This window comes from Pelmatolapia mariae, linkage group LG18 (genome assembly GCF_036321145.2).
Source record: "Pelmatolapia mariae isolate MD_Pm_ZW linkage group LG18, Pm_UMD_F_2, whole genome shotgun sequence".
Taxonomy (NCBI): domain Eukaryota; kingdom Metazoa; phylum Chordata; class Actinopteri; order Cichliformes; family Cichlidae; genus Pelmatolapia; species Pelmatolapia mariae.
Genome location: NC_086243.1, coordinates 9046299 through 9071750, shown reverse-complemented (window position 1 = coordinate 9071750; position 25452 = coordinate 9046299). Strand labels below are relative to the sequence as shown.

General features: G+C 39.0%; 1 protein-coding gene across 1 annotated transcript in view; it reads left to right on the top strand.

Moving 5' to 3' along the window:
- Nucleotides 1–25452, top strand: part of LOC134616876 (vertebrate ancient opsin-like) — a 60667-nt gene that overhangs the window by 31018 nt on the left and 4197 nt on the right. Inside the window, exon 3 of the mRNA XM_063461934.1 lies at nt 12347–12580. Within this exon, the coding sequence (XP_063318004.1) occupies nt 12347–12580 (234 nt within the window). The remainder of the gene's footprint in view (nt 1–12346; nt 12581–25452) is intronic.

Here is a 25452-nt window from a genome sequence, read left to right as displayed (position 1 = left end):
TTGAGGATTTGCTGCGTTTGTGAGGGTGAGTTGAGCTGTGGCATTAGGGGTTCAAATTGCAACTCATTAAACGAACGTTAGAAGAGGAACCCCTGCAACAAGCACGCATGTCTCCACATAACTGTACTCACACTCAAAAGTCACGACGTAAGTTTTTGACTTGCACCATTTCATTTTCTTTTTTAAAGTGGCTATCTTACAGATTCGAGAGTTTTAAAAAATGGTTTCTTTGAAAGACAGTGGGAGATGTGGAGTAAAGCACTTCAGAAAATTGCTTCTAATCTTTCCTTCCTGGCTGAGGAGGTGTAGCTTTGCAAAGCTGTTCCAGCTCAACTCTCTCCTGAGTTTTCTTCCAGGTGTTGACAGTGCGTTCTGGGGTGCATTCAGGCATGCTAGACACTAATTATTTTGAGCGATCTGGCTTAGGTCTCGGTTTCCCAGAGGGTCTCTGAGGGTGTGTGCACTCAAAGAAGGGTCAGGGAGGGTTATTTGCACCTGCGTGACAGCCTCGTCTCTAAAGGTTGAGCACATGTTTGCGTAATCAGCGAGTCAAACATGGAGCGGCCACAAATTGTTCTCTGGCTTGGTAGAGCTGGCAAAGCTCTACCAACATTACCTGCTGTTTATAACTCCCACAATGCCAGCCCATAATGAGGACAGAAAGACGAGGGCAGCGGAGGGGGAAGCCTCATCAACGGCAGCACTTCAGTCTCTGCTAATTTGGCTTTAAAATTGGACTCACAGGAGGAGAACTCAGCTATAAATCTACCTGCATGCATCTCCTCCTTCTACCTCTTCATTTCAACCCCTCTGAGAAATTCACTCCTTTCTCATTTCTCCCTGCTGAACCCATCCACCCCCGGCCACCACCACCACCACCATACGTTTACCTCTCAAACAGCCTCTCTCCACGTTATCTCACTCTATCCTCTTCGCCTCCATCTTCCTCTGCCTGTTTTCACCCCGATGTCTTGCTCACACTCCTTGCTTTCCATCGCTGCGCCGCTTCAAATCTCCCAAGCTAATAGCTAGCGTCTGCTGCTGCTGCTGTGCTGGCGGGTGTGAAGGAAAGCAGCAGCAGCTGGGGAAGGCACAGGAGGTATACTGGCTGTCTAGGGCCTCCCAGGGCTTCAGAAGCCAGTCTGCCAACCACCTCCATCCGTGTGATCAAGTTAGCCAGCCAGAAGACTCCAAATTAACTGATTCTGTGGATTAATTAAGAACATTTAGGGTATGCAAGTGCTGTTGCATGTGTAGGGCGACAGAGGAGTTGGAAGCATCTGGTATAAGTGTGGGGAAATTCTCGGTCACCAGAAGTCATTATGAACAAGATTTTATTCTCTATTTGTAACTCTGTTAGTTAGGACACAATTGTAAATAACAGTGAATGGACAGAAAGAGAGAGACGAGGAATATCTGAACACAAGAAGTTGTGAGAAACAAAATTAGAGCGGAGAGCTGATAAGAAATGTTAAATGCAATGACTCTTCTGTTCTTGTGTTGATTTATTTCTGCCTTCCTTGAGCACTGCGCCAAGATGATTATCAGATTCTCTCCTCCGTCCACCTGCAGACCAGTTTTATGTTTGTTTGGGACATGCTGGAGGTGACTTACCCTAACGCCGGGGGCAGACCAGACATACCATCTCAACTGGCATCAGACTTAACCTATACATGACCACCAAGCTCCCAGTGTTTTAGCAATAAAACATACTGTTATATCAACATAATAATCTATATCCTGACACGCAACTGGTTAATTAAGAAAGCAACTGTGATCTCAGAGTCATCTTGGCTCATTTGTCTATTTGATTACAGTGCTGTAAAAAAAGCAGCTAATCCCATCAGTGTGTCATAAGGCACACAAATACACAAATGGCTACCGTGCTTGAAGTTGCACCCTCCTTATTACACGCAAGCCCATAATTTTCAGAGTTTTTCATGCATGCTTTGAAATAACCTGCTGTTTGTTTTCCTTTTGCCACATGCCTCCAAATCGGGATTATCTGGTGCTGAAACCTGAAAAATTCATTTCTAAACCATGACAGGATATCGTGACAGAAATACAGATTTGGAAGTTAATTTGGCACAATGTGGGACTTTGTTGTCAAACTTTTGAATGCAGCTTTTTGCTTTATTTTACTCTGAAGAAAATGCGCGCAATATAGCAGAGCTGACAGTCAGAAAACAAAGTGGGAGTTCTGAACGCTTTAGATGTGTGCACAGCACAGAATGAAGCTCCAGTGTTTAAATGTTTGAAGTGTCAAATAAGATGAGATGGTGTGTGAGGTGGAATCAGTGACAGCAGCTGATATATAATCAGTGAAAGGAGTTTAACTAATGGCTAAACCAATCAAGTATCAAAGACGAGTATAAAGTCTGACTCGGAAACAGAGTCATGAAAGAACGACATTGTGCAGACTTTTTATCTATAGAAGACAATATTTGAGTTTAAGATAAAATGTTTTTCTTTTAAATTAAAATATTTAATCTGGTGACCTAACCTTTCCTCGTGTCAAGTGCTAATGTGGAAATAGACCGATCCAATTGAGTCAACATGTCCTGGAAAAAAAAAAATTGCCTTGATTGACAAAAAAATAAATAAAATTATTTAGGAATGAAAATAAATGTGTGCCACTCGGGCACTGCTGAATGAAGCAAGAACAGAGGATAAATTTCCGCTTGTAAAGCATCCAAAGCTTTTAATATCTCCACATCAAGTTTGCCAATGTGCGTGCGGTGTATAGACTACCAAAATAAGCAAACAACAGGTTGTGAAATATTCTCCTTGAAAACTAGCACTAAAAAATGGATAGGATGGAGTGTAGCTTTTCCCCTCCAGACTCTTCCATCACCACTGACAGTACTATAATGACTCCTGTCTGAGCCCTGCAGGAGTCCTGACTTGCTTCTAGACAAGGAACTGTCATACAAAGCCCACATAGCAGCGGCAACTGGAGCATGGGGATGTCTCTCCCCAAAATCCATCAAATCTCCTCCATCTCTCCTCATCCCAGCTCTGCCCAGCTCTTTACTGAAACTTTAATCATCCCCCACCTTGACCACTGCAACACCTACTGCAGCCACGCTGCTGAAATATTGGTTTGAAGTGAAAATCATCCCCAAGTTTTCCAAGCTCTGTATGTTCTACTACTTTCACCTTGAAATAGTAGAATATTAGACTAGTAGATGTTCATCCCCTCCAGCTTTATCAGGACAACTTGATTTCAGAGTTGTCCCAAATATTTGATACCTTTGACGACATTCACCTCAAGGCTTAATCTGCCTCTGATATTATTTTTAAAGTGACACAGAAACTCTGGTCTATCGCTTATAATGCTCCAAATTTTAAATTGGCTGATTTTAATTGCACTGTAAAAAGTACTAAGTCTAGGCGATGGCTGCGATTCTCCAATCATAGATACATACACATATGTGACACCTTTTTACTATGTATGGATCTCAGCTGAGAGGAGGGAGACAAAGATGGAAAAAGAACGTCGATGCCCTGAAGTGAGGACATGTCTTCTGCCCTTCAGCAATGTTTCAAGTGCTCTTCTTGTCAGTGTTTCAGCAGAACTCTGCTGATAACGAATGATACAACATCTTCTACACGAGTCTTTGTATGTTAAAAGGGAGTTTTTCCTTCCCACTGATGCAAAAGTGCTTGCTCATAGGGGGTCATATGATTGTTGGATTTTTCTCTGTATGTATTATTGTGGGGTCTACCGTACAATATGAAGCACCTTGAGGTGACTTTTGTTGTGATTTGGTGCTGTATAAATAAAACTGAATTGAACTGAATTGAAAGTTGTGATAGCACACCTTTTTTAAAGAAGTAAACAATAACTTACCAAACACATTAAGGCTATATTAATATAAACGTGCCTGAATAACAATGAAAAAATATATATATTATTGAAAAGAATCAGGGTTGGCATGATGGCATCATGGGTAACACTGTAACCTCACTGGGTTCAAAACCATCAGCTGACTGAGGCCTTTCAGTCATTTTGCATATTCTCCCTGTACCTGTGTAGACTCTCTCTCTGGGTACTCTGGATTTCTTTCTATCTGCTTTTCTGCCTCTCAGTGTTAGCCTTGTGATAGGCTAGCAGCCTGTCAGGTTATACCTCACCACGGGGTACCTTGTAATGTATGGCAGCTGGGATAGGATTCAACCACCCACTTACCCTGAATTGGATAAGTGGTAGAAAATGGATGGACGGATTTGGTAACCAATATTCTATTGTAGTCGTGAGTGATATAAAAGCCCCCCCCCCCCCCCCCCCCCAAAAAACAAAAAAACAAAAAAACCCCACAAGAGTCTAGGTCATACCAGCATCTGTGGCCAGGAACTGAAAAACTATGGAGAGCAGCTGTGTGATATCTTAAAGTGTATTTTTGCACAATCCCTTAAGCTGCAGAGGGTCCCCGAGCTCTGGAAACATTCCATTATTGTCCCGAATGTCAAAAGTAATCTCCTAAGTTGTTAAACAAGTTCAGGCCTTTAGATTTGACATCCATCCATCAATTCATCCATTCATCCATTCATCTCATCCACTTATCCAGCTGGGGTTGCTGGAGCCTATCCGAGCTGGCATTTTTGGGTGAGAGCTGGGTATAGGGTCAATACATACCATCGCCGGGCTCACATAGAGACAGACAACCATTCACACCCACATGCATACCTACAGCAGACCTAGAATCACATGCTAACATGACATTCACGTCTTTGGACTGGAAGACTAACTGGAGCGCTGAGAAAACCCACACAAGCACAAGGAGAACATGGAGAGTCCACATTAATAATTCGCTGCTGACAAGCAGATTCAAACCCAGAAACATCTTGCTAACCACTGCACCAACTCCAGCTTTGATTTCTTTGGCTATAAAACCATCACTTTAATGATTTTGCTGGAACAGCTAGAACTGTTACAATTTGCATCTTGAGGGCCACAAACCTTATTCCAGATTCTTACTTATTGATTTTTCTTCCGCGCTCAATACCACCCCAGTCATTCCTGCTCACAGAGAGCCTCAATTATTGCTTTGAACTTGGTTTTGATTTTACCTTAATTGGGTGGATAACTGACTTTTTAACCACTTTTTAACCAGCAGGTTAGAGAGTGTGCGACTTAGTGGTGTTCTCTTCTAACAGCTCTACTTACCCACTGGTTGCCCTCAAGGTTGCTCTGTCTCCCCTGGTTATTACATCAGCACAAATCAGTGTTGCAGCAACCACGATGACAGAGCCATTAGAGAGTTTGCAGAAGATTTGATTTGGTTGTTGTGTCAGAAACAAAAGATCTGATCAATCATTTCAGAAAGTCGCCACCAAATCACTTTTAATGGGGTTTAAAAAAATGTTTTTTACCTTTTATATTTGTTTTGAGTTTTGAATTCCGTATTGATGATACCTCTAAATTGTCACATTTCTTTCTGTGTAAAATTCATTTTTGACTCCCTGTTGCAGAAGTTTTAATCATTTGGTTAGGAAACTTAAATATGTGTCATACCTGGACATTAAAAAGGCCTGTAAGATCTCAGTGAGGACTCAGGCAAACACTTGATCATTTCTTATTTGAGCTAACCCTAATCTACACTACAGGGAGCTCGAGCTTTTGACCTCAGGTCACCCATTTAAGGTGCTCGTAAGCAGGACTAAAATTTTCTATGTCTTTTTGATCTTGAGTTACACTCTTAAAAGCAGTTCATATCCTGGCTACCTGGTTAACTTTCACTATGCTGACACATTGGCATATTTGTACTTGGTATTGATTTCCATTTTCCTTCATTAGCTTGGTGATTTATTGTTGTTGTCCCTTTGAACTGATTGTCGTTATGACGATCACTGCCGCTAAACAATAGAAATATGCCTGAACCTTACAAAAGGCTAATGATTCGTGCTGCTGTGACACAACCTGGTCATCACTCCTCTTGCTCTGGAATGATCGCTCTACACTGAGCAGAAGAAAGAAGGTTATTTTTCTATGAAAGTACATCGTGTTCCACCTCATTATGTGCTCACTTGTTTTTGTGTTTTTGCCCAGTGGTTTATAATGACATGAGAAGGAACAGGTTCTACCATTCACTCATTTGAAGATCTTTTTGTGAACATGATGTGTGAATGGCTAAATGACCGCAAAGCATTAACTGTCATATATCACAAGTAACAATGTATTCAGCGTGTCTTCCTCACTTCGCACACCGTCTTCATCTTTTTGCATGTGGCACATTGATATTAGAATAGATCTCTTTGCCTACTGATGTCAGTGTGACCCAAAAGAGCGAATATCTTCCCCCACAGAAAAAGGGAACATAGCTGAGACTGAAAACAGGTTCTAATGTCAACTTAGTTACTTAATTGACAAAATCTGTTTTGTCTGTTCAGCAGAATGCACACATATGTAGAGGCAGGTATAATAAAGTTAACTCCACAAAACAGGTATTCTCTATTGTGCATACTGCCATATTTACATATATGTATTCTAATATAAGTAACCGCAAATAGTAAACTCAAGTAGTAAGCCATGGAAGATAAAAAATAGCTTCTTTCTTTTTTCTTTTTTTTTTAATTTGCATGAAAGCACAGTAATGTCTTGGTTAAAAGTAAAGATTTTGTGTATAATGCCACTGTTAGGAATGGGATTTGTGTTTGTTTGTAAATGTTATCCAAACATGGTACAATACAGACACTTTTTCTTTTACATATCGCACTGCTTTTTCATTGTCGGCAGCTTAACTGGCAGTGTATCACACTGTTGTTTTCTTACTCTTAACAGTCTGTCTGAATCCATCTTCTAGGCATGAATTTCTGAGTTTGTTGATTTTGGCCTTTTTATATTCAGCAGTTTGCATGCACACAACAGCTTCTTCTGCTGCTGAGCCCAGCTACAACGATGCCAACACTTCTAATAATTTAGCATGTTTGTCTTCTCTGATCAAAAAACTTTCGCTCTCTGAGAATTCAACAGAAAGAATTCAACAAGGACATCCCTGATTTTTGGCACACAATACACCGGGCTTCAAAGCCTCAGTGCTAATCATAACACAGATTTACTTTAGAAGATATTCAGTCATACAGCATCAATAGAGAGCACATGCAAGAAGTGAATCAAAATTTGGCAGATGAGTGAAAAGCTCTGATTAGAATGAAATGACTGTGTAAACAGCATTGTTTACTAAACAAAGGGCTTCAGATTGGGATGGCTACACAAAAGGCCACATCTTATTTTTTGCATATAGTGTTAATATTTCTGTATTATCATATTATCATTTATATTGATGAGCTTAAGAAGGTTCCTCAACTGACCCAACAAATTACCATGTGTTGCTTACTAACATAGCCAGTATGAGTGTTGTCTAATCTGATGGCCAGTTTTTCTTGTCATTATATGAGAAAAATTATCTTGAGTCTTTTCTTTTTTTCTTTTCTTTTTTTAAATTTTGTTGTAAATTTGCTGCTGTGCTTGGGATCATTGTCCTGTTGTATGACCCAATTTCCTAAGAGAGAAGAGTTCAATTTCCTAAGGCAGACAGACCTTCATAATTTGTCCACACACATAGTTTGAGATGTTCGAAATTTGTTCACAAAGTATGAACAAATTCAAACATGAAAATATTGATGAATCACTCATTTGTGCAGGGAATGTTCATATGCACAGTTTATGTGCAGCTTTGTAAAGAAGAGGTCTATTGTTCCAGAAGTCTTTATTCAGACACAATTTCCCTTCTGAACTTTTTAAGACAGAAAAGACTTCCTCCTCGCAACCTTTCCAAACAAGCCATACTTCATACTTAAACAGTCTTTATCTAATTGTGCTGTCATGAAATTTACCATTTAACATCCAAACTGAGGCCTGTAGATTCTGAAACGTAGCTCTTGCAGTTTCACAGTTCTGATCTCCTTGGAAGACCGGCAGCTGTCCTGAATATTGCCCACTTGTGAATAATCGTTCCCACTGCAGAGTTTCTTCAAATTGTTTGGAAATGGCTTTTCCTGGATTTACTGACAAGAGCAATCTCTTCTCAGAGATCATTGTTGATGTATTTCCTTCTTGGCATTGTGTTAACACACAGCTGAATCCCCCAGACCAGTAAACTGACAAAACCTCTGCTTTCATGGAGGTGCTCACACTTGCTGATGATCAGTTCATCAAGAGCATTTGATTTTCAGCACCTGGCTGCTACCTACCCTCTTAAGTCTTGTAGAAACATTTCAGACATCGCGTCGACATTTTGTTCGTTTTTGTTAAATAAATACAAATATCACGTGTTGATGATCACTCGGAGTTGTATCTGTCTAATTTTAAATCCCGCTGAGGATCAGATCAGCATTGTTTATTATATCCTGATATGTGAAACCTGAGTATTGAAAGAGTGTGTTTTGTCCTTCTTTTTACTGTGACTGTAGATAAAAATTGAAATAATAATTCATGAGTGTTTTTTGATCTGCAACCTCTGTGTGAGGTCTGATTAACTGATTAACTACTGCTCTCATTGGTTATAGGTATTGGTCAATCACATCTGATTCACTGTTCACACTGAATGCAAATAACAGTACTCGTTGACTGTATAAGAAGCTTTAAATAGTATCCACTCAAATGTTACACTTTGGCTTCATAATTGTATCCTCTTCAAACTGAGATGTCCTGTGTTTGTTATATTGGAGTTTTAAGTTAATACGTTTAAAAAAAAAGGCATAAGGGAAATCTTTTGTGCTAAAGGTTTTTTTTCTTTCATTTACAAAGATGATTTACAGATGATGAAAGCAAAAAGTTGTTTCATGCGCCGTGCAGTTCATTTTAGTTAGAAATCTAGCGTTAACATCACGGCTCACTGGCCAGATGATTTGTGTGAATAAGCGACAGCCGTCAGGGACGCAAAAGGAGACAGCGCTCCTTCTGCCATCACAGAGGAAAATTAGCCATGGGATATTTAATTAAGTTGACAAAGGCTGTAAAGATATTCTTTCTGGACAAGAATATCTCTCCTTTCCTTCCCAACTGTCTAGCTATATGCTGTTAAATATCAATACCACACTGGACCGTTGCCATTAATCTACAGCTCTATTTCCAACTGTCATGATGCTGAGCGAAAAGGAAAGAAGCAAATGTTCTTGTTTCACTGACTGCCTTCTTATATCAACATCATGTTGTCCTTCGTCAGAAGCCATCTATTATTTTGAGGCTCGTTATAAAGCTTGTACTCATCAACATTTTGACAAAAGGCTGTAACAATTTGGGCCGTCACAGGGACTCAAAATATAAATATTAATTACACGGCTTTGGGGATTGCTGTTTAGCATATGAAACAGTTCTCTGTAAGGGCAGTCAATTTGTCAGTCAGCTTTTTTCAAAAGCCACTCAGCCTTTGATTGCAATCATTCTACACTTACTCTTCATTTCCTCAATTTGCCTGTGATCTCTGGCACTTCATTTATTTAATCAGAGCCAAGATTGAAGCTATTAGCCACCTATTCTGCAGCGCTGACAAAGTGAAGAAGTATACATGGTGGGAACAGAGTGAAACTACAAGTAAAGCTGAAAAAATGTCCAGGGACCTTAAAATTACACAAGACAAGACAGTAAAAATGCAAAAATGTGTGTGTTCAAGTAAGCAATGTGGCAACATATGACCTATAACCTTTCTAAAAACTACACAGGCAACAGTTTGACTCTAATGTAAGCTAGTTTTACACAGCGGCATAAAACAGGTGTGAACAGGTGTGCCTAATAAAATGAACAAGTTTACCATATAACAAGCAGGTTTAAGGCATTAATAAATTATCAATATAAAGTAAATAGAGAATACTTTGTTTGCAAAGGAAGACTTCAGAACAAAACCATGATAGCTTCTTGTGGCTTAAGTATAATGGGCGTTATTACACTCAAAAAGCAACACAAATACAGACAATGCTATTTAATGATATCAACTGCAAAGCATCAGCTCCAAATCCCAACCAGTCTGTGAGCGTATACAGGCTTCAGGCGTACATGTCTGGGTGTGCTTGTATGCAAGAACAAAGGGAGAGAGAAATGAGCAGCCACAGACCGTCAGAAGTGGGAACGAAACAGTGCAGGTGTATAAGCAAGCGGACGGGGTTTTAGAGCTAAGTGGGAAAGTTTGGATTCCTGTGAGACTGTTTTTTTTATCTCCTTTCAACACTAGAGTCAAAATACCAAAGCAGCGATCCATGGCTTGTTAGTAAAAGGAAAGATAGACAAGCATACCATATCTGATGTGAAACCACTTCACAGTGAGAAGAAAACACTCAAAAGTTTGATTTAGACACTAAATCATTAAGGGATCAAAATTGCATTGAAGATACGGTATTGAAAATCTAATAGCACAAAATATTATTGCTCTTTTTCTCTATATGCCATGTTTTTGTTAGTTTTCACTTGATCGGGCTTTGAAAATACTATACTAAGCACTGATAAAAGTAATTAAAAGTACAGGTGTGGCAGTATGGCAGTTTTGTAAGTAACAAAATAATTTGAAATACCGCAAATTAAAAGCTAATGTTTAACTCTACTTTTAATATATAGCGTCCTGTTTGTTTAAAAGAAAATCAGCCACACACTGTTTTCCATCATCTTGCAGACCACAAATGTTCAAATCGGCTGGCGACGGGTGCCATATTGAACAGCAGCATTGATGTCTGTCTGCTGCAATAAAAATGCAAAGCTTGTTTTCCCTTCTTAAAACTATCGACCCATTGTTTCACAAATTACAAAGCCTTTCTTTCAGGGAAATTGTGTTTTCGATGAAGACGGTCCAAACAGGCTTGTGTGAACACAGTTCCCCTTTGCACATTCGCAGCCGTCTCGCGGGGGTAAAGGTAACGAGACTGTCAGTTACTGGCCTGGCTTGTTTAGATGTATATTGTTGCAGATGTATAAGCACACCTGTCTGGTGAAAGCATACTGTACTTCTATACTGATGTGTATATATGAATACAAATGGCGTATGAGCGACGGCCCAGGGAGTCCACGAGAATGTGAGTTTACAGCCTGCCTGAATAATGCTAATCATGCTTCGCCATATTGTTTAAACCGTCACAGCATACATAAACATGTTCAGGCCGTACACCAAGAATAAAACACTGAGAATCAGCAGCAATGAAATTCATAGTAAAATAATATAGCTGCAAATCTGGAGTGAGGGTTAAAGGACATTAAAGTGTGATCAGATGTCACAATGACGATGATGACTGATCACTGAGGTCAGGAAGTTTTGAATGTTTACATCATCTTTTTTTTTTTTACTAGCGTGTGTGTGTGTGTGTGTGTAAAAACAAAAAACAAAAAAAAAATCCCAACACTGCTGGAGTCTTTCTTAAAAGAGGCTCCCTGCCGGAGTGCGTCTCCGCCGCCATGAAACTGAGTGACAGCAGCAGACATGTGGCCATCGGGTAGCAAAACAAATCTCGACAGTTTGGGTTTGGGGAGCACGAAGATGCTTGTCAAGTGCGTGCATGCCCGTGTGGGAGGATGCATTATACTTGCTAGATTCAACCTGATACTTTGATATTTTAACAAACAAAAAACTTGATTCTTCTTTGTATTTCATTTATTTATTTTTGCAATTTTCAGTTAATGTCTCACCAATGAACTTTCTGAAATCTGAGAAATATGCAAGATTTCTATCAAAGACTTTCATCAGGTCATAAAAATGTAGTCGTAAATGTAGTCGACACTTTCATTTATCTTTGCACAGAAATTACTAATTAACTCAAAGTTATCTGTCAGTTTTAGTAGTGTTTACATATTACAATTTGACATTTTTGGGACATATGCTGATTGACCTTTTGCAGAAACTCAGACTAGCCCAGGATACAAACCAAGGTTGTCCAAAGGAAAAAAAGAATATGCCTCCCAGAACTTCTTATGCTCACTTATAAGAATGATGCACTTGGTTTATTATTAGGCAGACAACTGTGCAGCTCCCAGCAAAGAGACTCTCTGCTACATAAGTTCAGTTAAACTTATCTCAGTGACTGCTGGCTATAATTATATTAACAAAGAGGCTTAAGAATAGTACTGACCTTCTAATTTAACTCTACGCAAAGACACTGGTAAGTTAATTTTCCCAAAATGTCAATCAATTGCTTTAACTCGCTGAGTGTAATGTTATTACAGATGGGAATGTAGGCTTATGTTACAAAAATGAAACCCAGAAGTAGATGTATTGACTATATAGTGAGCATTTTATCCCCCAGAATCCTCCTCTTCCAACATCAAAAGGAGGGTATATGTCTGACCACAATGTCTCATCACAGGAGATCACCGGCTTATTAAGGTCTTGTTTCTTTTCCTCGTCTTTTCTCCGATTGTCTCCAGGTGAGCGGGATCAATGCGTCGATGAGCAGGAAACGTGAGCAGCGCGTGCTATTCATGGTGGTGATTATGGTGATGTGCTACCTAATATGCTGGCTGCCTTATGGCATCATGGCCATACTGGCCACCTTCGGCCCACCGGGCCTGGTCACACCGGAGGCGAGCATCATCCCCTCAGTCCTTGCCAAAATGAGCACGGTCATCAACCCAGTCATCTACGTCTTCATGAATAAACAGGTAAGAGGAGGGAGGGCTGAGGCTGGGGTCAGTACCTTTTTCTATTTCACTGTCAAAAAGTGGCAGCCGGAGGTCTTCCTGCCCACTGAGGCGAATGATTATTTCAAGGTGGATTAAAATAATAGAAATTACTCCTTGTTTTCTATTCCTGTCAGGTGAGTCAGTGGCTTCTTGACACTGAATAAACTAAATTATGTACTTGTGTGTGCATGATGAATAAGAAGGTCTTTGAATCTACCTTTTTTTTTAACATATTTGACGAACTCTGCCAACTCGGCTTGTTCGTCTAAATAAATAACGTCGAAATAAATAACGTCTAAATAAATAATAGACGTTGTGATCAGCTAATGAAAACCGAGTGCTTACGTGTCTGTTTGTCACGTCAGAGGGGGGTATTTGCAGTGTCGTGCAAGTACCCGTTTTATCAGGTGTTCGTCATTAAAATTGTAAAAGATCTCATTTAATCTTGGCCCACGCTCACGTCAGACAATATGATAAGACCCTTCGGGTGTTATTATCTTAACTGGGAACACTTATTTGGAGCTTGCTGTCTTGGTCTTATTTGCTTTTCTACTTTAATTACTGTTAAGTTGCCCATGAGAAGAATTAATAAAGCTCACCTCAGGAGCCTACAGTATGTCATATGACCCTCATAGCTCATTTCATTTTACTGTGTTTTCTATTTGTGCTGCGCTAAAGTTCCAATCGGCTGTAACCTCTTCTATCCCGGCTTACTTTTTGCAAAGCAACAAGTACATAATGCATGGAGACTACCCAACAAAATAACATTTTTAAACAGTCAATACCTGAGCTGGTCTGCTTCAGTGTGATTGTTCTGGTGTGATTTTGTCAACTTTTTGATGCAATATGAAAAGTTTTGTTTTGACCAAAACAATAAATAAACTGTCAGCGATCAGTGGTGTGTGAAATTATAGAAAATCACTTAGTTCTAATGGCATCACTCCAAAGAACAAAAGAAAATTGTGAAATATATTCTAACCTAAATGTGTTTGTTTTTATTTTATTTTGTTTTATTTAGGATCCGATTGCTGAGAGTATAAAAACTGGCTGAGAAGCATTCAGGACCGTTACAGTTGTGGTCACATACAGTACATTTGCCAAATTTAAGTGGAATCAGGAGAGCAAAACTCATAACTATTCATCTGTCAGGAACTGACAGGAAAACAGAAACTTTTGCCGGCGTCAGCGTGGGCTCCGCTCGTACTTTTTTGACTGGAGGGCCAAAGACATGGGGGGAGAGGATGAAAGACGGAAGACACTGAGGACTGAGAAGAGAACCAAAGATCAGAAATGTTTGTTTTCCGTGTGTCAGTGGCCCAACGTTCAGAGAATCTCTTCTGATTATAAACTAGCTGTACATATTCAATGATTAAATACTATGGCACACAAAGAAGTTTGCATCCAAATAAATAATCAAAGTAAACCTTAAAAGTAGTTTCATATTTGTCATGCAGCTGTTGTTGTTTTGTGTTATTTAATTAAACGCACAGACCAACAGTAAACGGCTATGTTATTGTTGAGTGATGCAGTACTACTTTTTTATTGAGCAGTGTCAGCCCGGGCATGACAGAGCTCAGAGCCCAGTGCAATAGTTGAACTGGATCTTAGATTCTCCTTCCTTAAGTGAACCTTATTGACCAGTAGGAACCAATACTGACACAGTTTACCCCCAACGAATGTGACTGGTGGGGATGTTTTTGTCAGCTGATCATTTCTGGTGCTCGGCTTGGCCTTGTTTGCTGGTGTTTTCTATTGTTTGTGCTAAAGTCACATTCAAGTTTTAAATGTTTAATTCATTGGTTGTATAAATGGTTGAGGCATAGAGCTATAGAGACGTTCCAAAGCATCGCGATGGCTCACTTGTTCATAGTGTTGGTTAATCTAAATAACAATTTAGTTTTACCTCATTTTAATAAACTGGACACTGACAGATTAATTTGTTTTGCTCTTGGTAGATTACATGAGTCATTACTGAAATGAGTTGATTCTGACAGAGCTGTTTTAATGTGTACATTAATGGTAGGGTTAGTTCCATAAATAGTTGGGCAAAGATACACTTTTTGTAGTTTTGCCTCTGCATACCAGTACAGGGGGTTTTAAATCAAATAATTAATTACTAACTATATTTTTAAAAGACTAACATTTTTGTAGTTTTAGAGTTAAACCTGGCAGTCTTCATACCAAGAATATTTGGATTGTTTGACAATCCACTGTGGTGGTGTACAGAGGCAAACTACAACAAACTACCAGCTATGGAACAATACTTTCCACAATCACTGGTGCATTTTTGCATTTGTGGTCTCTCCCTAATTTCCCTCGTTAGGTGAGCGGTCATGTCAAAGTAACATCCACACGAATGGATACGCCAGAATGCCTAGTTTTTTTATTCACCTCACATTAGTTATATTTTGACTGTGCTCCCAAAGTTAACTCTAAATTTCAAGTTTACTTTATTCTCCACCCTTCCTTATCAGGGTACTCTCTCAACTCAAGCTCTCTGTGCAAACAATACATTCAAACTCAAGATTTAAGATGTTTTGTTCGTTTCTGAAACATAGTTCATCATAGTGAGCACAAATAGGAGAAGATAAGCGAGACTGTCTCACTGAAGCAGACTGATAAAACTTCTTTTTCTTTATAATCTTTATCATCTCATTCTGGTCTATTAAGTAAAGCTCAATGAGAAGCATAATGCTATGTAAGGCTTTAGCCCTCTCAGGATATCTATGTGCAGTAGATCCTGAGATGTACTATACAAAGAATTATATGCAGTGCAGTATATTGGAGAGTAAATCTTATCACCATTTCTAAGCCTTTCAAAGTGCAATACTTTTTCTCAGGTTTAAACTTTCCTTACTGGAAAGTTACTATGTTACTGCCAAGACTTCTTTTACTGTGGAGTTGCAAATCTACTGAAAAAGCATACAAACTCAATATGCTGCTGTCATCTGGAGATACTGCATGCTTCTCCTTATATGTTACATCAGACGCTGAGGCCACCGCCACAGCTAACTGACCTTACAGGGACATTTTAGCCGACACGTCATCAACTTCAACTTCCCCTGGGAGGGAGCAAGTGGGAGAGAATGAAACCAAATGTCCTGTATGTCATTTTCAGTCTTCAATTCCTCCCAGCCCATTACTATGGAAACTGTGAGTTGAGGCGAGTTGAAGACTAAAAATGCTGTACAGATACAAGGATCAGCTGGTTTGTCCCGTCAACGATCAGCCCTGCTCACAGCCGATACCCCCGGGGTGGTTTAAAAAACAGGAATTATGGGTAAGTTTAATCATCTGTTTATTTTTGAATCACTACTTGAAAATAAACTTGTGAATACACGTGAATACACTGCTTTATATATAGATCAATCCAAAAATATCTGTATATTGTCACAATTGTCACGTTTTCAAAACTAAAACCTGATGATAGGTTTGTAGCATAAACCTATTCGCTGGAACGTTCAAGACAATTCAATTGCACAGCAAAGCAAGACACGAGTAGGCAAAGTTCTTTATGTTTCTTGTGCACGGGAGAGAACTGGACAAACGCTTGACCCCAGTTGCTCTCGTCCGCTCCCCCGTAACACTGCTCTTTTATTGAGGTTACATGAATATACATAGGTTCATTAACATATGACGTCTACATACAAACAAAGAGTACCTTGCCTGTGCGTTGTGTGTGTGTGTGTGTGTGTGTGTGTGTGTGTGTGTGGGGTCAGAGTGTGACCCCATAAACGACTTCCCTAAACCTGCTGGTCTGGAAGTCCAGCAGTTCATCTAAACAAAAGGCACTTATACTTAAACAGATATACGTGTGTTTGCTATACCATATATCAGAAGAGAAGATACAACCTTGCTCATGATCCCAAAAGGTGTGTGATCTATGCCAGAACACTATGGAGAGGAGTGAACGCACCCCCCTCTTCATACTACACAGAGTTGTTACAGACCTCCTAGGATGAGACGTTCTTTCAATCTACAAATGATTATATACTTCTAAGCATATATGAGTAGGTATTTCTAAGCATAAATGACAATCAACAATACAAATCTAACACCTGAGTATGATTTTATTGACTGACATAAAAATAAAAACTAGACATTTTTAAAAAGTGAACTAATGACACCAGACTGTGTACTTGGAAAAATATACTAAAACAAAATAAAGATATACAGGAACTGTCTCTAGTTTAGCATCTTGTACATGTTACATCGCTTTAATGCAAAGACAAAATACATACATTTTCAACATTAAACTTGAAAAACTGTAAAGATGGTGACTGAAACAAGTAATAGATCATTGCAGTGTTTGAAGTCCTTACCTCGTCATCTTAATCCAACAATAAGTTGTGTAAAGACCTAACCTTGTCATTGTAGACAGGGATTGCATGCATCTATCCACCCATTCGCTTCCGCTTATCGTTTTCAGGGTCACGGGGGCGCTGGAGCCTATCCCAGCTGTCTGAGGGCGAGAGGCAGGGTACACCCTGGCCAGGTCGGCAGTCTGTCGCAGGGCTAATCATAGACACAAACAACCATTCGCACTCACAATCACTCACTATGGGCAATTTAGAGTTTCCAATTAACCTAACCCCACTAACAGCATGTCTTTGGACTGTGGGAGGAAGCCGGAGTACCCAGAGAGAACCCACGCAAACACGGGGAGAACATGCATGTATGTTAGGGTAATTCAAAACAACTGTAGAGGTTTGTTTCCTGGTTATGAATATTTTGCTGATCTCCTGGGAAGAATTCATTCAGTGACAATCTACATCACAAAAATTTGAATTTGCAGGAAATCTAAAATGTTCCCACCTTTTCACCTCAGAGTGAGGATATGCCTGATTCACAATATAAACCAAGATCAGCCTCTGCTGAATTGATGATGTACCAAAAGAAATCCCCAAAATATCATTCTATTCACAAGTTCTTATGTGAATGAATCATCGTTTTTCCAGCTCCAACCCTCTGATTTTTTAATACAATCTATGGTCTGCATTATAATTCATAGCACTGGGGAGTTTTTAAGTCAAGCAAGTGTCAAATGAAGCAGAAGTTATCTGCTGATGGCTATCGAAGAAGCTTCCTGCCATTCACTCACCTCATATAAATCCCTTAAACTACAAGACTCTCTTTTGTAATTTAGAAGAATGACTGACTGCAGTTTAACTTTTCTCAAACTGTAGAGCGCTGAAAATGTTTTGATATATGTCATACAGAGAATTCAGTTAAAATCTATCTATTTTCCATCTAGTCCTCCAATAAGGATGTCATTCAATACAAATGCCACATATTTTTGGAATGTGCTGGACCTTTACAAACACAGACAATAAAGATCCGTCCTTTAGAAAAAAAAACTACTTTCATGTTCAGTCATAGCAAAACTGAATAACATTAAATCCAAGACAAAGTCTGATGTTTTTAAGAGAAAGTTGAGCTCCTTATTGGAACTTTGACCCTCCTCTTCCCATATAGTATCCGCTCAGTTCACAGGGTTCATCATCCACACCTGCTCTAACCAGTCTGAGATGACCCTTCCTGAGTTCTCTGCAGCCCTTTCTCTCTGAAATATTCTGTCAGTGCATCTTGTTCCTTCAATCTCCCTGGCATGCTTGATCTATTTATCTGTCATTATCTTCACCTTTCTCCTGACCTCAACCTTGATGCCTCTGTGTCCTAATATACTTCATACTCTAGCATTTGTTTGTTGTCTCCATCTTTCTCTCTCCCGTCTTTCTAGCCCTCATCAGTGTGGTGTTTGGACAGCTGAGGGAAGTGGGGAGTGTGCATCAACATTACAGAGAGGTGCTGATCATCTTGTTTCTTTACATCTCCTTGCTAGCTTTCACTCTCCGATGACCTAAAGGTTATTGAAATACTGACAATAGGGACAAACATGCTGCTTATAGACACAGTGCGTGAAAGATCTTTTTGGTTATGTCCTGGGGCATTTTGCTCTTCTTCTCCTCAGCATCTGGTTTTGAGACATAGTGTGCGTGAGAAGTTCAATGACGAGTCAAACGATTACAGGCTCTCATGAGATGAGGTCACAGTGTGGTAAAAAAGTTTGAGATATGTTTTTAAGTCGAAGAATAAAAAGTCTTAAAAAGACAACACTTCACAACTTTGCCAACCTGTAAGGGGCTCTAAATCAGGAGATTGTTGATTAAACTGAAGCAGGTTGAGTACACAAACTACTTATTTAATGTTGTATTTAAGGAAGAGCGAGGGCCTAGAGACGTACAAACTCCAAAACACACACAAACTCCAAAACACAACGGAAGTGCTCCAGGACGCTAGGGGCAGTGGTGAGCTCGATTTGCAAAGTAAACGGCAAGTTTGTTGCAAACACATGGAGTTGGATACCAGCGGAAAACACCTGCAAGGATAGAACAACCACGCTTTATAAGAAAGGTAATGTGTAAACTGTTGTTTCTTTGATTTGTTTGGTGGAGTCAAATCCTACGTTAGCTAACAGTCAGTGTGCTTTGCTCAGAGAGAAGCCCAGCACTGCCCCTAGCGTCCTGGAGCACTTCCGTTGTGTTTTGGAGTTTGTACGTGCTTCGGAGTTTGTACATATTTTTGCCGTTTGTACGTATTTTGGAGTTTGTACGTGCTTTGTCTCTAGGGGCCACCATAATGGCCCCAGTGCAGACTCGTAGGCAGGCTTCAAACTTAAAACAACCTTTCACTGGAGGTAAATCATAACACATCAAAGAATGCAATTACAGTAAGGCTCACGGGGCTATAAGGGATACCAGAACTATTAAATGAAAGAGTCGCGTCATCTCCGTTCACTTCATTGGACCATTTTTTTACAGGAATGGTGGAGCCTCACAATAGTTCTCAAAGTTAGCAACATGTACTAGATGTGCCATAGAGATATAGAAGAACAGAAGTTTGATATGCATTTGTAAAAGGTAAAAAGTAAAAGAAAACAAAAAACAACTCTGTATGTGTTCAGCACACATTCCAACTGCCCACTAAGCGCTTGCTGGAACTATTTGAAGGCTACATGACCCTGAATTCTGAACTCCCACTGAATAGGATGACATAACCAAAGGCTACAGCGAGACAAGAACTATAAACGCACACCCAGTAATCAGGGAGATTAGACAAACCAGGAAAACTCACTGGGGGAAAACAAGACTGGGAAAATTAAAACTGAACACCAAACACATGGGACAAGGATTAGCAAAATAAAACAGGAAACACTAAAGCGGAGACAAGGACTCAAATATATGAACTTGACACAGAAAGACAATCATGGAGACTAACACAAAGACGAGCCTGAGGGAAAAGGAAGGAAATACAAAGCGGAACTTATAAACCTATGTTCATCAATAACTAACCAAAGATAAAAGACAAAATAGGAAACCAGTAACAGGGGTCAGAATATTAATAAAATATAACAATAAAAATCATGAACACATGGAAACACAAAACACTATAAATCAAATTTAGGAATAGAATCTGGTCTCCAAACCAAAAGAACCCACAAAACGTCAAAACTGTGATATTTAAGAAAAACAGCCATCTACATGCTGCAGTTAGAGATGTTTCTCCAAACTAAAGTAGACATTTGGTTGGAAATAGTGGTAGAAATCATTGAGTAACACACAGTATAATGCTATCATGATAGTTCCACAAAGTAACAATATTAAAAAATACTGTCAGATTAGATATTCACATGTAGTGGTAGCCTATTAATATAACAGTGCCGTCAACAGTGCCTCCTCCAACTTAGGCTTCAGTCACACTAGAGCATAAATAGGATGGCAATTTCCATCTGGTGAAGAAAAGCCAGTAGCTGGTGAGTCATTCAGTTTTTTGCTGTCTGTGGTAGATTGCAAGTAGTCACGGCAACCAACGAGCATGCAGCACCCTCAGCCTGGGTGACCACTTTTGTCACAATGGGATTGGTGGGAAGCAACTTGTCTCTGTCCAATCTCAATCTCAGTCAGATTGGCGAAGGTTTACAGACGGAGAACATTCACCATCTAGTTTAAAAATACAGACAGACTGCCAACATGTTCTAATCAGAGTCAGTCTGCGCTGATCGGCGCAAAAGATCTGCTCCATCAAATACTGAACCACACAAACCTGAGCTGCAAATGTCTGACAGTATATAATGTTTTGTTTTCTTCTGCACGTCACACGTGTCAGCTGCTACAAAATGAAGCTTTCAGGGTTGCATGAAATAATAGTTTTTAATACAGCAACTCTGGATAAATCCACTCCTTCATTCTTTGCTCAGTTGTAAGAACCACACACACTCCTCAGTAAATCTTAAGAGAAAAGTTCACCCTTGTATCATAAACATATTGATTCGTCTTCAGCATCCTTCAGAATCTTTATCTAAACTGCCATGCTCTTGTCAGAGAGAAACACAGCATTAAACCTGCACTTTCACTGTGTTATTTTGTTAGTGCGTTACTGGCATTCTCATTTTTGAGCTGCAAATTTGCAATGCTCTTAAAAGAATGCAGGTTATTAATGAAATGAACTACTTTCTGTTTGCTATTAAATCATTCAGATGTGGACCAGTCTATGGCTGAGGGTATCGTGCTTGATGTGTGAATTCTGCACACAGGTGGCGAGTCCCGCTCTAAGGTACGGATTTGCAGATTTGAGATTAATCACAGTTAATTGTGATGTTACTGCAAACTGATGGCATGTAAGTGCCGACTTTCGGTAGCACAGCAGTCTCCCCCAACTCTTTTCTCTAGTGTGACTGCAGCCTTACACATAACTTTACACAGCACCTCTGTTGACAGGCCGGCACTCAGCAGCTGAATACATCGACATGAGTGAATGTTAACATCACTGAAGGGAGGTCAGCTCCAGTTTCAACACTGAGGTTTTTAACAGTTATCATGGACGTTAACATGGCCACCATTTAACTAAAACTAGAGCAATAGAAATTATTGTGACATATTTCAGAGTGACTCTTCTCCCAACGCTGCACCACTACAACCAGTCTCAGGGTTCCAACACCTGCTGAATCTCACTTTAACCTGTGACTGTGAGTGGAGACAGTCACTCATCTACATCTACAATGTAAACAACAGGAAACAGATATTTTTTTTACATTTACTTTGTTTTCCTCTGCTTGTATTCTGCAAAACAGATGTTCAAGTTGAGTCCATTCATTCAGAATTAGAATTTAATTTGAAATAAAGTTTCTATTCTCTTATATTAATATTATTCTATTATCCACACAAAATAGCTACTTTTTAATTTTATATGTGTGGTTTTATATATACCACACACACACACACACACACACACACACACACACACACACACACACACACACACACACACACACACACACATATATATACAGTCTAGTTTGGACATTGGACACACCACTGCACATTTAATGGTTTTTCTTTATTTTTACTACTTTCTACATTGTAGATACAAACTGAAGGCATCAAATAGATGAAGCAAGATATGTGGAATTATGTAGCAAAGAAAAAAAATGATAAATAACTCTAAATATGTCTTATATTTTAGATTCCTCAAAGTAGCCACCCTTTGCTTTGTTGACAAACCCTTGGCCTTCTATCAATGGGCTTCATGATGTAGTCACCTGAGATGGTTTTCACTTCATAAGGATAAGGTGTGCCTTATCAGGGTTCATTTGTGGAATTTCTTGCCTTCTTAACGGGGTTGAGACCATCAGTTGTGTTGTGCAGAAGTCAGTTTGGTACACAGCTGACAGCACTATTTGACAACTGTTAGAATTCATATTATGGCAAGAACCAATCAGCCAAGTAAAGAGAAACGACAGTACATCATTACTTTAAGAACTGAAGGTCAGTCAGTCAATAGTAATGTGCAGTTGCAAAAACCATCAAGCACTACGACGAAACTGGCTCACAGTCACCTGACCTAAACCCAATCAAGATGGTTTGGGATGAGCTGGACCGCAGAGTGAAGGCAAAAGGGCCAACAAGTGTTCAGCATCTCTGGGAACTCCTTCAAGACTGTTGGAAAACCGTTTCAAGTGACAACCTCATGAAGGTCATCGAGAGAATGCCAAGAGTGTGCAACGCAGTAATCAAAACAAAGGGTGGCTATTTTGAAGAATCTAAAATATAAAACATATTTGGATTTATTTCACACTTTTTTTGTTTACGACATATGTGTTCATTCATAATTTTGATGCCTTCAGTGAGAATCTACAATGTAAAAATAGTCATGAAAATAAAGGAAAACGATTAAATGACAAGGTGTGTCCAAACTTTGATTGGTAGTTGTGTCTGTGTATGATTCAGTTACACTATTGTGGCAGTTCATCTTAGCTGCCCTTGAGTAAGCTTTCGCTCATTCTTTCACCGTTTCCCCTGTGTCTGAATTTGTCTTTTCTGTAAAATAGTTGTAAACATTGATTCACTGTCCTCTCATTTGAAAAAGCAAATATATAAGGAGACATAAAGTAATCAGATTAGTGAGGGGAATCTTTTTAGAGCATCCATATAAGAATGACTGTCTCACAAGAGAAAGTCACATGATATTGATATATTGTCCACCCTTATTTGAAAGTACCAACAACCAAAGGGCAGAATATTTAAAATCAATTTCAAAACAAATAAGTAAACAGGCTGTGGTACCTGCGCTAATTGTACTGGAGAATTATGGAACCATGTGCAGAATTCCAGAATTCCCATTGTGGTTTATTTTTTCTTCATTTTAAGCAGCAATAGAGGTTTAGTGGAATAAGCCATTGGGCTTTGGCTCCACAACTAACACTTGCTAGAAGCCATTTTTTGGTCTAATGATCAGTGGTTAAAAAATGGTCAAGATACAATCTGTGATATTCTGTACACATGCTTTCAATTACACAAACACATGTCTGGGTCACATAACATGCTACTGTCGTGAATCTAATTCAATCAATAAATGACTTTTGAACTAATTATCTGTGTACACTCGACCTTTTTGTCTCATTCCACATACCACATGTGTGATTTCACTGTTGTGATGCCTTAAATCTAAGCACATGCTGAGAAAAAGTTTCACTGTATTTTGCACCCATGAGAAAATGTAGTAGACTATAAGTATACATGAAACTCAGAAAGTATACTAAGTATACTACGTTTACTCAAGAGTGGCATCTTCAGAGTCCACATTAACACGAACTCAGGAGGAGGACTAAATTGGAGTTTAATGTTGAGAATATGTTACAGATGTGGATAGAAATGCGTAGAATTGAAAATAAACCCGTATACCTTGAATGCATTGTTACATTTTTAACTTGCTGCTGAGGCCTTTAATTATTCAGAATCTTTCTATCCGTCTATGTGCAAGAAATAACCAGGTTTATGCTGGATAACACAGGAACTCTTTATTTTTATTTATTTATTTTTTTGTTAAGAGGTTGATATAAAACAGCTAAATCTGCATGAAATCACAATCTCGAGACTTCCAGTTCTGTTTCTTGGATTTAAAAATGTATCCAGGGGTCCATTCACTATTTATTATACCCTGACAGAAGGTGTATACATTTCAATGCTTTCCCTCTGTACCTTGGAGACAGCCTGTCCTTTCTTTTTACAAACTGTGATGTATTCTGACTCTTGGTGCTGGTGAGAATACAGTATTTGTGGAAGTGTAGACCTGTAATGGTTCAGAAAGACAATGTTATCAGTTAGAGGAGTTCTGTTTACAGTAAGGCAGTTTGCTGTTTGTTAGTTTAAAGCTAGTCTTACAGAATTTGGTCCAAAAGTACTTAACCTAACTTTATCTTTATTTATTTTTGTATTGATCTTGCAAATAATACAATTTACTGCATGATGTTACTGTTGATGAAGAGGCCATGATCAACTGCAAGATTAAAATGCTTTTATCCATTTAAGTTATAGCTGATTTATTTGATTGGATCCACCAAGTGATGTTTACAGACCAGCTAATTTAATAAAAGCTTTATGTCTTTATTTTGATTACAAAGAAATGCAGTTATGATTGCTTTTATATTGTATAGCTCTTCTGCAACTTCAATCATGCATCCAGCTTTTTGCACAGTGCGTGTCTGTCATTGCCCATTGAGCTAATATGCTGAGAAGCACTGGAATGTACTGGTGATAAGGTGAAGGTGAAGCCCTGCAATCATCCCATTTACCTGTGAAGAGCAGTGACACTATAGTGCAGAACCTAACAGTGCAAAATCCATGATTATGTTAAACAGTACTTTTGTTATTATTTCCCACTCTGAGTAGTTACTGGGAAATGAATGAAGAACTGAGAGGTCCTTCAAAATGTCCTAATCAAGGACTATCTGTTAATTAATTAGACTGAACAACACACTGCAAAGATATTTCTCTAATGTTTTATGTATCTGTGGAATCTTAGGATTATCAATTTTTTCAATAACTTATTAATTTTTTATGTCCCATGTTACAACCTTTAAAGTGACTTTACTATATGAATGATTTTGAGTTCAAAATAAACCTTATTTATCTCATATTAGGCCTTGGTGCAGTCCTACAATTCATCCACAGTCTGAATCAAGCTGTTTTAGTTCTTCTTTAAGGCCTTCCCCTCTCTAAATGAAGTCTTTAAGTCTTCTGACTGGCTCCTCCTGGCATTATGCAGAAGAAAGAATAGAAGTACATGTCTAAAACATCCACCATATAAAACAGCAGATGAGCATGTTAATTCCAGTTTGCAATAGTGCAAGTCTGGATCTCTCACACTCATATAGAAAGGTAACACTCCATTACCTCTCAAACTAAAGATATAAATGCACTGTCTCCTACAATGCACTGCCCCTGGGGCAGTGTGTTTGGTAGTGAATATATGATATACATCATCAAATATGGATTTAATTCCAAAGGATATTA